The following is a 16,763-nucleotide window of genomic DNA, read 5'->3' on the forward strand; positions in this document are numbered from 1 at the left end:
CTGTACATTTTGTTGTCTCCCATTTTGCCAATGAGTTCATTTCTTTCTCTCTTTGTTTTGGCACACTATTTTGATATCTTCCTCTCTGTTGTTGTCTCTTCCCAATTCTTATATTCTCTCCTATTTCCCCTGTTCTTTAAACTAATTTTCTCTTTCACCATCTGTCTTTTTAAACCCTCTTGGTCTGTCAAATCATTATTCACACCCACACGTCGGCCAGCTGCTGCACAATATCTCCGAATTTAATCAGGCTCTTAAAAGGATCTTCTGGGTTTACTCTTGCAAGAGGTGAACAAAAACAATAGGTCCCTGAGTGACAGAGCTCCGTTCTTCTCTTTAGTCTGCTCTATAATCCTCTCAGCTAACACCACTCAACACACAAAAAAGTGCAGCTACACTTTGGAAGCCTGAAGAGAGAAGGGAATTGTGGTAAAGTGGTGTCAATGAGGGAAAAAGAGAGTAAATGAGAAAGAAAAACTGAGTGGAAGGGAAAAAAAATAGATCAGCAAGGTCGGATTGTGAAGTCTGTCTGTCAAGCTGCATAAATTGTTAACAGAAGAAAAGGATGAAGAAAAACAAGATGGAAACATGAGTTGCATAATGTGGTTATGGTTTAACTATGTTTCCATCCACCTATTTTTATGCACATTTTGCAAGATCGCATTAAAAATACATAACGGAAATACCAAGGTGTGCATAAATTGTGAATAAAATTTAAAGATAAAAATGTGCACAATGATATTAATAGTCATTCTAAAAATTCTTGGTAATTCTAAAATGTCTTAGTCAAAGTTCGTCATCAAAGTGGTTCGATATCATTACCTCCAGAATTGAGCGGCTGCACCCCTTAAGCTCCTACTGGAGCAAATTCTATTTTTCTGTTTGATATTTGTCTCCAGTTTCCGATTTTGTTCTCTTGAACTCATTGGATGAAAACGGTGCTTTATTTACAAATGTTTTGTGTGATATTCCAGTTTTGTGCATAAATCTAATTTGCATCTTTGGATGGAAACAGAGCTACTGTTCCTTGTTCTATTGATTACCAGTCTCTGAGTTTTTAAGCCCTTGGCTCTCTCGGTTCTTTCTCATCAATGGTAATGAGGATGTGTAGGGTGTTAGTTGTTCTTGTCTTATTTAGGTCACTTTGTATCGTTCTTGGGATTATAGACATATGGTCTTTTATTTTTAGTTATCTGATTTACAGTCTTCTAAAACAATTCAGAACATATTGTATATAAAAAAATCGTTCACATGTTAATCAATAGGAAAAATGCACATTTATTTATTTATTTATAAATTAATTAATTAATTTATTTATTTATTTTATTTTTTAAATCAAGATAATTTATTTGATATTTTCTTCTGTAATATTTTGAAGTATTATTTATAATTTTGAGTGGATTTCATGCATTATGCAATATTTAAATAATGTTTCTAAGCTTTTTTGTTTTACTACATTCATTATTATTATTTTCCACTTATAATGTTTTGGAGATTATTTTTTCTTTTTTTCAGTTAACAGCAAAAAAAATTGAGGACTGAATTAAATCATAAATTTATGCATAGGATGTTTCTGACCCCACTTTGATTGAGCAAAATGTACTCCAAAGTATCATCCAGGTGTCACAGATGTAAAACAGAAGTGATTGATTTAGGATCAAACATGCATGCTTTTTGGGAATGCAAAAAGTAATCTTTTTCTGGAAAGCAGTACAGGACTACAGCCAAAGTAAACTCCATTGGACAACACACCAACACTATACCTCTTTGGTACAAAACTGAATAACACATTAGATCCTACTTCTATAAAGCGACTCGGCATTATTTCCTATCTAGCAAAAAAAAAAAATGCATTTTGGTGGAACCAACAAAGGCCTCCAACACTTGAACTGTTTATATACTACTTAAGAAACAAAGGGAATGTCTTTCAAAAAATATGGATGCCTCTACTGAACCTCTGACTCTCTGACCACCTCAGATGTATTTTTATAATAAGTGTGACGTTAATCAATCACAGCAGAACTTTATTTGTTTATTATAATTTTTGTATTCTGTTTGTATTTTTATTTATTTATTTATTAAATTTTTTTTTTTTTTTTTTTTTGCTGCCCTACTTGAATCTACTAGTATCCTTGTCAATGTTGTTGTCCTATTTTGTTTTCGTTTGTATGTTCAATAAAACCAATAAACAAAAAATGTAAAAAAAAAAAGATAATTTAAGGGCAAATTTGAGGACTAGCTGTTGCATTACATCGTATATCAAGCAATGGACTGAAGTTCTTATATGACCTATATCCTAGTTTCAAGACAGTGTGACGTAATATTTGCTTTGGGATATTTCCTTCACTGACGCTTAGTTCTCATGATGTATTTAAATAAGAATGAGAAGTGACACATGTCCCCGTGTTTATTATGATTAAGATGAGCAAAGCTTTTGGAGATGTTTTTCTTCTTGCAACAACATTCTATATTCTATCTGTAAACTTTATAAAGCCTTGAGAGCTTGAGGTATGAACAATCACCAGTTTTGATCTGAAAACTATAAGTTTTTTTTTTTAATACCTTTAAAAGTGTGTCTGTGTGTGTGTTCATATAGCCATTAAAACCATAATGTCAACATTTAAAAAAAGTATATCATACTATATATATATGAAGTCAAAATTATTAGCCCCCCTTTGAGTTTTTTTTTTTTTTCTTTTTTAAATATTTCCCAAATGATGTTTGACAAAGCAAGGAAATTTTCACAGTATGTCTGAAATTTTTTTGCTTTTGGAGAAAGTCTTATTTGTTTTATTTCGGCTAGAAAAAAAGCAGTTTTTAATTTTTTAAAAGCCATTTAAGGTCAAATTATTAGCCCCTTTAAGCTATTTTTTTCAATAGTCTACAGAACAAACCATCATTATACAATAAATTATCTAATAACCTTAACCTGCCTAGTTAACCTAATTAACCTAGTTAAGCCTTTAAATGTCACTTTAAGCTGTATAGAAGTGTCTTGAAAAATATCTAGTCAAATATTATTTACTGTCATCATGGCAAAGATAAAATAAATCAGTTATTACAGATGAGTTATTAAAACTATTATGTTTAGAAATGTGTTGAAAAAAATCTTCTCTCCATTAAACAGAAATTGGACAGGGGGACTAATAATTCAATAAATATTATGTATATATATATATATATATATATATATATATATATATATATATATATATATATATATATATATATATATATATATATATATATATATATATATATATATATATATATAGACTGCGTAATTGACCAGCTAAGCTGCTCTAAAGTCCAGCACAGAGCGTGTTAGTTATGCACCTATGCAGGTCCAAACACTTACACATTGCTTAATACACAAAGGATGTACAGTATTACACACATATCTTTACATATGAAACAGGTTAAAGGATTACAATTTGACAAAAATTATTATTTTGTACATAAATATAAAAACCACTGCCTCCATACCTTCTTCACGCTTAGGGGGCTTTTTCTGTTTATTGATGACAGTCTGCATTAGTATAATATATAATTACTGTATGTATATATAGTATAACTATTAGCAGTATTATTTATTATATGTATATTTATATTTGTTTTAATAAACACAAGTTTAGATTTGTCCACCTGTGGATTTTTGGAGACGTCTGCATCACCATATGGGGCATAAGAACTGGAAGTGTGTTTGGATATAACTATTTTTTTAACACACTTCGTTATTATTGTTCATTTATTTCTTTGCTGGAAATTAGAACTTAATTTAGAAATTGTTTTGAAACAAATCTTTGCACTTAACAAACTAAATTAAATATATCTGATGGGTGTCTACAGTGAAGAGTGTACAACACCGTTTCCTTAATCCACCAAAGTAAAGAGAAAGTAAAGAGGCTGAATGAAGGAGGCCCTTTCTTTATTCTTGCTGCAGATGGTCTGTTTAACTGTTTAAGGTGAAGCGTTCAGTTTTTCCATTCAGTTTTTCCATGTATACATATATATGTGTGTGTATATATGTACATATATATATATATATATATATATATATATATATATATATATATATATATATATATATATATATATATATACACACACATTTATTTATATATATATATATATATATATATATATATATATATATATATATATATATATATATATATATATATATATATATATATATATATATATATATATATATATATATGTGTGTGTGTGTGTGCGTGTGTGTGCGTGTGTGTGTATATTTATATGTATATAGGTAAATTCTGACTGAAGAGGCCCAAAGAGTTGATCTTAGTACAAATATTTGTCAATTATTTGGGGAAAGGGGCTTTTAAAAATGCATTGTTTGTGTGTGCATATGATTAAATTTCATGAATAATTTTTCATGTTTCTTTGGCAGGCTGGCCTTTTGGCAGTTTGGTGTGTAAGCTGAGTGGGATGGTGCAAGGAATATCAGTATCTGCATCAGTCTTCACACTAGTGGCCATTGCTGTGGACAGGTGAGCAAAACATTATTGTGCTCAAGACAGTTTATTTTAATAAAATTTAAGAGTAAATTCTGCCTGGATAAGTACTGTATTTACACTACTTTTAACATGTTTTGGGTCAGTAAGGTATTTATTATAAGATGTCCATTGTGCTACAATGATCTATTATATTATTACACCTTAAATAAGTAATTCTTTTTAAATTGAGTTTTTGAAGTATAGATGTCATAAATGAACATATGTAGGGTCATGAAATGCATTTTAAATATTTTACTGCTCGTCAAGTTTTTTTTTTAAAGCTTGTTTTTTAACTTTTGCAAAAAAAAAAAAGTCAAAGTTAAAACTATACAATTCCATTTGTCCGTTTCACTCCTGCTGTATTGCATTACCTATAGCTGAACCTATGAAACTGAAGAAAATGACCACTGATTGTCAGCTTTGCTTTGCCATTTACAATATGAAAGCACAATGAGAAACTAAAAACACATTGTACAGAAGTGATAGAACTGCATCAAATCGAAAACCAACATAAAATCTATTCTTATAGTCTTGATACTGATTACGGTTGACACTGATTGACACAGTCTTTAAAAGACAATGTCATCATTTATTCTCCCTTCACTTGTTTGAAACCTTTATGAGTTTATTTCTCCTGTTGAACACAAAAGAAGCTATTTTGAAAAATAGTGGTAGCTGGCATCCATTGACTTTGATAATTTTTTTTTCACTGCTACAGTATGGAAGTTAGTTGGTGCCAGTAACCACCATTCTTCAAAATAGCTTCTTTTGTGTTCAACAGAAGAAAGATACTCATAGGCCACATTTACACTGCAGATCTTGACGGTCAATTCAGATTTTGTGACTGTATCCGATTTTTTGATGACCCGCTTACATCATCTTTTAAAAGTGACTCGTATCCGATTGTCTGTATTTACACTGCACACAATGACAAGGCACAATGACTAGGAAAAAAAGAGCAAAAGAGAAATAAAATTAATTTTTTTCCCCAAATTTCTGTTTAACAGACATAATAGTTTTAATGACTCATTTCTAATAACTGATTTATTTTATCTTTGCCATGATGACAGTAAATAATATTTGACTAGATATTGTTCAAGACACTTCAATACAGCTTAAAGTGACATTTAACTAGATTAATTAGGTAACTAGGCAGGTTAGGGTAATTAGGCAAGTTATTGTAGAACAATGATTTGTTCTGTAGACTATCAAAAAAATATATAGTTAAAAGGGGCTATTAATTTTGACCCAAAAATGTTTATAACAAAATTAAAAGCTGCTTTTATTCTAGCCGAAATAAAACAAATAAGACTTTCTCCGGAAGAAAAAATATTATCAGACATACTGTGAAAATTGCCTTGCTCTGTTAAACATAATTTCGGAAATATTTAAAAAAGAAAAAATAATTCAAAGGGGGGCTAATAATTCTGACTTCAACTGTACATGGTACAAATCCAATCTGTGCCTCATGGGAGAAAAAAATTTGAAATGAGTCACTTAAACCATACAGGGTAAATGCAGCCTATAGGTTTAAAACCACACGAGCGAGGGTAAGCGATTAAGTATTTTTCATTTTTTGTGTGTGTGTGTGCGTGCGTGTGTGTGAACTATCCCCTTAATTTTCTATACACCTTTTGAAAGGTTAATCATAGCAATGGTAAATCATACAAAGTAAATATGTCTGATCTGGAAATGTTCTTATTTTATCACCTACAGTCAAACATACTATAAAACACCAGGTGTATGTTTTCATAGCATGACATGCTGGCTTTATGAAGAAATTGTCAAATGAAAAATAATCTTACTTGAATCAGAAGACTAAAGTTTTTTTTGTTGCCATATCTTTCAGTGTAATACATTTTACATAACCCACTTTGGGAATTGATTGTGAAATGTGAAGAACAGATGAAGCTTTAATATCACTCATACTTGCCATTAAAAATAAACATCTTGCATTTCAAATATTCTAAATTTTAGGAAGATTGCAAAGTTTTTGGAGGTGCAGTTCACATTTTCTGACAGAAGATCTTAGTGATTATTCTTATTAACCATCTTGATCCTCAGCAGTGTCATAGTTGTTATTGACAGACATCTGATTATTCAGAGGGGACTTGCAGTTTGTTTTTTAATTAGAGAGTAATATATATGTTCACGGTTTGTTGTAATAAAACATCTTCCTTAAACACTTTGTTCAAAAGTTTCTTTTCTGTCTCTGACTCAATCTTCTCTGCTCTGTTTTCTGTCTTTCATCTTTTTTTCATTCTCCACTTCTCTTCCTTGTTTTCTATTAATATGTCAGATTCCGCTGCATTGTCTATCCCTTCAAACAGAAGCTCACCATCTCCACCTCCACCCTCATCATCGTCATCATCTGGGTTCTGGCCATCTCCATCATGTGTCCGTCAGGTGTAATGCTACAGGTCACCAAAGAGCACAGAGTCTCCATCCTGCTAAGTGATGGCAACACCACGCAACCCTTCTACTGGTGTCGTGAAAACTGGCCCAACCAAGAGATGCGCAAGATCTACACCACGGTACTCTTCGCTAACATTTATTTGGCACCTCTAACCCTCATTGTCATAATGTACGCCCGGATTGGAATCACACTCTTCAAAACATCAATGCCCGCCCCAGTGAGCCAAGTTGGCACCTCCGGCTCTGGTTCTGGCTCGGGGAAACAGTGCAGATATGAAAGTCGCCAACTGGTGTCCCGGAAGAAGAAGCGGGTGATTAAAATGTTGCTGGTGGTCGCCCTGCTCTTCATCCTGTCGTGGCTGCCATTGTGGGCACTCATGATGCTGAGCGACTATGCGAGTTTGAGCGAGCGCCAGCATCGGGTCATTAATATCTATTTTTATCCTCTAGCCCACTGGCTGGCATTCTGCAATAGCAGCGTCAATCCCATAATCTATGGCTTTTTCAATGAGAACTTTCGCAAAGGTTTCAAGGCAGCCTTTAAGCTGCAGCTCTGCTCAGGGCATCCAGGCAATAGGAGGACTTACTCACACCGACTGCAGGGCAATGCTGTATTACCGGCCTGTTTACCACTGACCAAGCAGACGGCACTGGAGGCTGGAGTTCCCAGACCAGGACAAGGGCTCATCCAGGGGATGGTGTCTGTGAGCAACGGGAAGGGTTTGGGTGAGAGAAGCCAGTCTTCAGGGAAAGAGAACATGAAAGAACAGGATCTGATCATGGAAGATTTGGAGAAGGTATGTGTATTGCTGTGTGTGTGTGTTTTTGGGGATGTTTACAGCTGGTCACTTCATGCGCTTTTATTTTTTTAGATCAGAAAGCTATCTGAATCAAGATATGTGCAGTTGTAAATACCCTCTGACATGCATTTGAGACAGATATAAATTCAATCGCTCAGTCTACTTCAAGAGATGGCTTCCAGACGAAACTAAACAAGTCTAAATGCATCGGGTTATTGAAACCACATATTTAAATTTGGTAACACTTTGATTTGATGGTCCATTGAGTATTCTTCATCTGGCTATTAGATATGGTATGCTGTATAAGGTCTGATGAAGTACCCCTAACAATACCCTTCACTGGAGAACGAATGGGAACACTTTATTTTGATGGTCCATTTGAGTATTAGTAGACTGTCTGCTTAATATCTGTGATACTGCTCCTTCAACAGACATTTAACTGACTATAAGAAACTTTGCAAGTACATGTCTACTTACACTAACCCTAACCCCAACCTAACAGTCTACTTATAGTCTAATGAGAATTAGTTGGCATGTAGATGCAATGTAACCTAAATTCAACAAACGGACCATCAAAATGAAGTGTGACCTTAGATTTTACTCCTCCCATCGAAAATAAAAAAATAAACATAAGCGCACACATGTTGTGGGCTGTATGACCATCAGATATACAAGCAGAAATGCAGAATGACATAGATGACAGTGCTTGTTTTATTTAAATGTTTTTGTTTTGTTTTATTCTTGAGAATGATGTATGTATGTATAATAGTGTGAAATGATGAAATTATAAAATTTAAATATTAAATTAATATCAGATCATGACTTTAACAACAGAGAGGCCACCAGTACACTGACATACTCTAGTTAAATTTGCATATAGGGTGGGAATTGACAATTGGAATCATGGAGTAGAGACACATTCATGTGGTCATGTATAAATGGAACCATTTTCAGAAATCAGATACCTATCCGATCAGAAAAAAACGGATGAATTTAACAGGTGTAAACAAGCCCTTTGTGACATACAGTGTAAGGACACATTTGTATTATGACTTGGGTATGACTTACTGTAGGTATTACAAGGTGAAGGTGAGTTATGAGGACATTGCCCCATTTCAAAAAGCTTATAAATCATACTTTTTCCTTTTTTTGAGAGAGAGAGAGAAAGCACAAATGCACAAAGTTTCAGGTGTAGGTGTAGGCTTGGTGTAGGATCATTAAAAATACAGTTTGTAAACTATAAAAAATACACAAGGAATGTCAATAAAAATACACCATTTACAAAAATAAACAGGGCGACATGGTGGCTCAGTGGTGCTGGTTCGAGTCCAGGCTGGGTCAGTTGGCAATTCTGTGTGGAGTTTGCATGTTCTCTCCAAGTTTGCATGGGTTTCTTCCGGGTGCTCTGGTTTCCCCTACAGTCTAAAGACATGTGATAGAGGTAAAGTGAATAAGCAAAATTCGCCTTAGTGTATGATTGTGAATGTGTGTATGTATGGATGATTCCCAGTACTGGGTTGCAGCTGGAAGGGCATCCGCTGTGTAAAACATACAGTATGCTGGATAAGTTGGTGGTTCATTCCACTGTGGTAACCCCAGATTAATAAAGGAACTAAGCCGAAGGAAAATGAAAGAATGAATGAATGACATTAATCACATGTAGTGATGCTACTTTAAGAATATTGATACTTATTCTAGATTCTATTGATTCTTATATCGGCACTGTGTAATGGTTGTTTATGCATTTACAGTAAAATGCACTTTTTTACTCACCATACCATATACATTTACTGTAAACCAGTAGTAGCTGCCCAAAACCAACACAGATCATTTTGGTTCTGTTATCTGATGCAAATAGTTGTTTTGGAAATATTTTTTATTTAAGAAAAAGAGATGGGACAGACAAACAAAACCCATTTCATTTGTTAGCGTGGTCAGTATCAGCACTGAAATACTATCTATTCATCTAATATCTATCCCTCCATTCATCCATTCCTCCCTCCTAGTGAGCTAAACCTGCATCCTTGACATTGTTAGTGCCGTGCTCGACTGTTTGGGCTACAGGAAGGCAAAAGGAATGAACAGATGGTTCTATTAAATAATGAGATATACAGATCTGACAAAATTACATTATTCAACAGGATCTGTGCATGGCAAATACCCAAGTTTCATACTTAAATTCCACACTATTAAATTGTGTTTGCAGATGCTGTAGTAACAAACATAATTGCAACTAAGACAATTGTACAGATGTTCTTCTCAAAACTGTCACATTTCTTTTTTCATCATTTGGTATCAGCAGATTTTTCTGATAGGCCCTGCTTTGTCCATTTTTATAACAGAAGGTTTCAGTCACGCTGCGCTCTAACTCAATACGCAAAGAGAACATTCAGGCTGTTATAAATGCAATAAATGTTACCATTGTTTGTCTGTTTTTCTCTGCAGGTGATGTACGATCTATAGTTGCCTAATGATGGAGTCCATTCAAAGATACTCTGCACTCAGATGACTTGGTGCTCATGAAAGGCTGATTTTTCTCTTCTCTTTGACTGCAGTAGTGCTGAGAGGACACCATGAGTTCATCTTTCATCTCCTGTCTTCTCTTTCATCATATAGGCAAGGATGTGCTCTGCTTATTTTTTCTCATGAAGTTTCCGAATTTAAGACAATAATCGAGCCAGACAGGCAGGCTCAGCTGGAAGGGTTAAAATCCAGACATTGTTTGCCACAAACACAAAAAGGCCATTTTGTGGACTTGGCTTTGACCTAATAAGATGAGAAATGAAATGACATCTCACTGGATCCCAAATTAGGCCCAGTGTCATTCTTGGATGTTTGAGCTGATTGCATTCGCCCTGTTTAATCCGAGGAATACACCCCGAGGTTTATGTAAAATTACACTGAATGTCAAGGCCACAACTCATATGGATATTCCCAAGGAAAAGGCCATGAGTCTGAACCACATTTTAAAAAGACTGAAGTGCCTGAATGGGGAAGCTTGCAGAGGGAACTCTGCATCCTATATCTTAATGGTAAAATTATACCATTTTATTAAAATGGCCTGCTCAATTTCTCTCTTCTATCCGAGCTGTAAAATGACCAGCATTTCCTTTTAGACTGCCTGCTTAACAGGTTCACCCATTAACCAACACTGAATGATTGCCAGCTACAAAGCTCGCTGGTCTTTTACTGGTGTGTTTACAGGGTGATTGTAGCAGGTCTTGGTCTGTTGCTATTTAAATGAGGAGCATCATGACTATGAATCTGAATTAGCATAAAATAGTTTGCAGTGTAACAGGAAGGGCATTTTGCCAGTGAGTTTCACAAACACTCAACAGTTTGTGCCCTGACATGGGGGACAGTGCCTGAGGACCTTTTCAGACTCATGCATTCATTGTAAATGAGACGCCGAACAAGAGCTCTGCCTTAAAATGAGGGCGTCAGCGATCAGGAGCACTTGAACACTTGTGTATGTGGAGTGAGCCAAGAAACACATCCACATGAGCAAAATGGTAAGTGTCCAAACTGTCACAGGTTATTGCCACTGACATTTATGTCTGTCATTTTGATGAACTGGGAATCTGGCATTTGTTTGACCTCATTTCTAAAGGAAATTTGGTTGTCTCTTTTTCTATTGTAAACTTGGCAAAGTGCACAATTTATTGCTGCTATACAACTTTCTTTTTTATGATGCGGTGAAACACTTTTCATTTTAGTAAAATATCCTCTTGGCATCTTGCTGTGCTTTGCAATGCTGTATATAAAATCAAGATTCAAAAGTATGTACTAGTGAAGGTTGGTCTGGAAATGTGGTTTGACTAAAAACCCTGTATGTGTTGTCTCTGAATGGTTTCCTGACAGCAAAACATACACATAATGAATGTTACTGTATATTACAGCTGCACCTGTTTAATATTACATTATTTAATGCTAAAATTACAAGGACAAATGATCATACCATTACTATTGTTATATAATGTGCATAAATGAGAGACAGAAGCAGGACCTTGTTGAAACATGCAGCTGGTTAATGGACAAAATGAAGAACAACGAACAAAAGGTGTGAGGTATCAGAACACTTGTCACACAAATGTTTGGAGAGAGGATTTTTTGGATGTTGGCACTGTTGATTTCTCCACTGGAATATGCATCTCAATAAGACAGACAAAAAAATGTAACCTGTATTCTGGGCAGCGTTTTGAGATACTGCTGAGAACACAGAAGATGAGAAAATTATACAGAAAGAAAAACAAAATTATATGAAAATAGCACTTTCTCTTTTTCCATTTCAAAGTTCCTAAATGTCTCCAGCACTTGCGTAACAGCCGATGGTGCAGTCACACAGTGTTCTGCATTGACATTATTCAGTCCTACTCTTTTTTTTGTTTTGTTTCTACAACCTAGAAAACATCAGATGAGTGAGTTGATGACAAGTATGTGATGTATTTATAGATAATTCCCATGCCAGTCATATCATCAAGGACTTCAAAAGTCTGTCTCCACACATTATTGTGAAACGTAACACACAATATGCCAGAATAATTTCTAAACAAAAGTCATCACCACATCTCACATTAGACATCTCCGATTGCCATAGCAACAACAGTGTCTTGAGATGTATGTTTGGGACTGTGCAGTAGCCTGCAAAAATTAGCTTTTTGTATAAATCTAATGTAAATCTTTGATAGATAGTTTATTAAAGAGCCCCTATTTTGAAAATGCCCTTCCATGCAGTGTGTAACACAGCACTAAATGAATGAAAACATCTGAAAGTGTTTAAATCTGAAAGTGCACTGTGTTTAAAACTATTGATTCTTTAACAAAATAGTCGACTCAGAGTTGAATAAATGAATCGTGTTGGTTCGGAACTTTTGCCTGAACACATCGATGATAGGGTACAACACGAAATATGAAGTGCCAGATCTGGTAAAACGTGAACGCACCTTTCCCTTCATGACATGAAGATGGCAATCACTGACAGATGGAGATTCGGCTGTGTGGAATAAAGGGTTAAAGTTCACTTTCACAACAACACCACAGTATAGCCAACCATGTGCTGTGTTTGCTCCTGTCATTTTCTGATGATTGATACAATAGCCTATGCTGCAGCGTGGGATTGCTGGCAGTTTGCTATTAAAGAGGGAGCAGCAGAGACTATTAAGTATAGGACTTTGTCAGACTTTGACAGGGACATTGTCAGTAGCTTTTACAGTTCAAATGGACCAGATTCTTCTTCCTCCGGATCATACATGTAAGTGTAATTAAAATTGTTGCCTCAATTTCTGTAGTTTGCAAAATATATATTTAATTGTGTGGTTGTTACTTGTAATCGCTCCGCACGGCATGTAATCACTTATCCAAAACCACGTATACCGATTGAAAAGCATTTCTGAACTCGCAATCCTCTTCCGTTTGTTGCTATGGCCACCATTAGCTGTTCTTCACACGCAGTGCGGTCAATTTTTAAAGTAGTTCAACTTTTGCCACTGTGTGGATTGAAACTGAATGTGTGTCATTGTTATTACTTGGGGTTAGGTTTAAGAGTAGAGTAATATGCTGGTGTTTACCTGCATTGCGTTCATGCTTTCCTGCATTTCTCTCTGTCTCGCGCTGAACCCTGTTGACCAATTACAAAAGACTCAGTAGCAGATCACAGCAGATTAGCCTGAAGCAAAGGAGCAGTTTAGGAACAAATGAATCGCTGAACAAATCAAATGGGAGTTGGTGGGATAATTAGGTAAAAATAAATATATGTTTTTTTATATAATATGCCTGTTTATGGAGACCCCAAAATGAAAATATGAGCTCTTATAATGCATAATAGGGGCTCTTTAAAAGTATAAGCTATGTACAGGCAAGCAGATGGACACTGATATGCTTTTTCATCCATTAAGCCACTTTAAGTCATGTTAAACATTTTAAACTGTCCTCTTGTGGATCTTTTACAATTTTTCTTACAGACTTGAGTATCCATGTTAGAAGACATGATAAATGATGAGGATTATGCCAGATTCTGCACTTTATCCAATATATTTTGTCGCTTAGTTTCTTTCTTATCAATTGCTTTTCATTAGGATTACTTTTTGAAATTCCAACACTTTTATAATAAAAATTTAATGTATAATATATATTATAATACAGATAAAGTTGTACTCTTAAATGTAAATATTACAATAATTGTTTCAATTAGCATATCAATATACAGTATGAAGGAAACCACCACAATGAATAGCTTCTAGGGCTAAACTAATTTGATAACATTTCGCAAACTAATTCATTTTAATGTTTACTGTTCATTCTTGTAAGCTGTGATAGTGGCAGTATCATCAAGATGTCAAGTGTTTGCCTTACGCCTGTTGTTACACTACTGGTGATCAGTTTTAATGCTAAAATTTCTAAGCTCTCAGACACAAACCAAACGGGTATTGAATTGCCTTTGTCTGCATTCTATTAATCTATCCTTGATGTCAATAATACGCTTGCTACACTTTTGTCAGAATGTCAGTAAGACATCTGATGTAAAAAGAAGTATAAACTGACACAAAATGCAGCACAGCATCTCCAAGGGAAGAAATCTGCACGATATTGTGATTATTGTTTAACAGCCAATGGCCTTTGACCTACAACCACTTCTATTTCTTCTGTAGTGAATTGGAAATCTTTTTTCAGTTTCCTGTACTGCAGCTTACTTTCATTTACCAAGGGGCAAGATCATGTATGTAAGATGGCTTCTTGAACAAGAAAAAATTGAATTGTAACCTTGATTTGTAAGGTCTGTTGTTGTTTTGGTCTGGTTTGTATCAAAACACACTGGTTTTGAGGAACAGGCTTTGGGAAGAGGAGAAATTTCCATTTGACACATTCTGACATTTGTTTTAAGATGAATCAGAATATGTGTACATTTACAGCCCAGATAATGTATCCAGGTGGCTGAAGTGTGATAATCTCTTTGATGGTGATGTTGTTAAATTGTAAATTTTGTGATGTATGGTAATAATCACTGTGTTCGAGCACATCAGAACGGTGTTTGTGTTTACATAGAATGTCGAATCTCTAAATCCGCATGATGTCATATGCGCAGATTTTCTGAGAATCTTGTTTTTGTTATTGTTAAACAGATGCCCACCTTTGTGTGACAGTTTGTGTGTGTAAGTCTCTTATCGGACAATTCAGAGTAAACTGCCCATTTGCATATTTATACAAACAACTCAAAGCTGTTTTATGAAATAACGGATTTGTATTTTCTCCATCTTTCAAGATTTGTATGACTTTGTGCATCATTACAATCTCTGTAAAAATATAGAACAGTAGGTATAGATTACATGTGACCGTTGAGTTGTTGCCTCAGTAGTCTATATATTAACTAAAACTAATAAATAAAGCATTGCGTATTGTTAATTGTGTCTAAAAATTAAATGTGTGGTGTGTTTTCAGACATGTTTGACATTTACTGTAGTGTGTGTTATTAATATGCTTTCCTAATATTTACACACATCCTTTTTCCAACTTTTTTGCAGGGTCAAGGATTTAAATAATTTTTTTTAGGATGAACTTTACTGCCATTGTCATTCATTGTCATCTAGTCAAGTTGAGATTTATTGTCATTCCGCTACATGTGTGGACATCCAGAGGAATGAAACGTCATGTCTCACAGTACAATGGTGCTATATAAATACAAACACAACACTGGACATAAGAGCTATTTTAAAAAACTATGCGTAACTAACATATGTTATAAGATACTTAACTATACACGAGACATGCTATACAAGTACTTTTACATCAGACTGAACAATTTTGTGCAGGATATTGTGCTATTAAGAGTGATATTAAAGGAGAATATTGTGCAAAAGAGGTATTTAAGGTTTAATATTGGGCAAGAGTTATTTAAGGTTGAAGCAGGCATTGTAACATGATTGTGGTACGTTTATAGTTAACATCGTTTCATTATTGAGTTCTTGAAAGATGGAGTTTAGATAAAGTGTCAGGTGCACAAGAGCAAACATTGTTTCTACAGGTGGTTTGTCAAGCCCACTCACCTGAATGAAGCACAATTTGAAATGCACAATGTTTCCAAGTGACATGAAGTGATTAAGAAAGTGTCTATAATGCAAATGTGCAACCTGCTGCAAGAGTTAGAGGAATACAGGGTGTCTTTTCTACAGGTGGATTGTTAAGCCCATTCACCAATGACAGAATGCAAAGTGAAAAAGTCATGCTCATATATCGAGACTATTTGGTATTGAAGATTACTCTAGATATGTACTGTATATATATATATATATATATATTCATTCATTCATTCATTTTCTTTTCAGCTTAGTCCCTTAATTAATCTGGGGTCACCACAGCGTAATAAACTGTCAACTTACCCAGCATTTGTTTTACGCAACGGATGCCCTTCCAGCCACAACCCAACACCCGGAAACACTCATTCACACACATACACTATGCACACTTTTGGCTTACCAAATTCACCTGTACCACATGTTTTTGGACTTGTGGGGGAAACCGGAGCACCCGGAGGAAACCCATGTGGACGCGGGGAGAACATGCAAACTCCACACAGAAATGCCATCTGACCCAGCTCGAACCAGCGACATTCTTGCTGTGAGGCGACAGCACTACCTACTGTGCCACCGCCCATATATGTATATATATATATATATATATATATATATATATATATATATATATTGTTTATAATTTATAAATATTATTACATTGAATATTACATTATATATAACTAAATATTTTGGTTGCGAAAAAGAAAATGATAAAAACTCATATATTCTTGGTCAACATGACTTTGTTTTTATGAAGAACGATTAAGAACTGTTGAGCCTTTCCACTAAACAAAACATTCTTTACTGTAGACAAAAAGGTTCACATTAGGAAAAATTTTTTTTTTTAAACGGCTCATTGAACGATTCTTTGTGGACCTAAAGGGGCATCCTTTCTTCTTCAACTTTTTCCTGAGGCATACCATAACCAAGAAAAACCCTTTTCAAATGTTTGTAGT

At 34.7% G+C, this 16,763-nt stretch overlaps 1 protein-coding gene across 1 annotated transcript in view; it reads left to right on the forward strand.

Annotated features, from left to right (window-relative positions):
• The window catches only part of LOC130229305 (neuropeptide FF receptor 2), a 46,708-nt gene extending 32,880 nt beyond the window's left edge, over positions 1-13,828 (forward strand). The window contains exons 3-5 of the mRNA XM_056458026.1: positions 4,421-4,520; positions 6,826-7,738; positions 10,187-13,828. Of these exons, the coding sequence (XP_056314001.1) occupies positions 4,421-4,520; positions 6,826-7,738; positions 10,187-10,204 (1,031 nt within the window). The 3' untranslated portion in view covers positions 10,205-13,828. The remainder of the gene's footprint in view (positions 1-4,420; positions 4,521-6,825; positions 7,739-10,186) is intronic.
• Positions 13,829-16,763: the final 2,935 nt, after the last annotated feature.

The sequence above is a fragment of the Danio aesculapii genome, chromosome 5, assembly GCF_903798145.1.
Source record: "Danio aesculapii chromosome 5, fDanAes4.1, whole genome shotgun sequence".
NCBI lineage: Eukaryota > Metazoa > Chordata > Actinopteri > Cypriniformes > Danionidae > Danio > Danio aesculapii.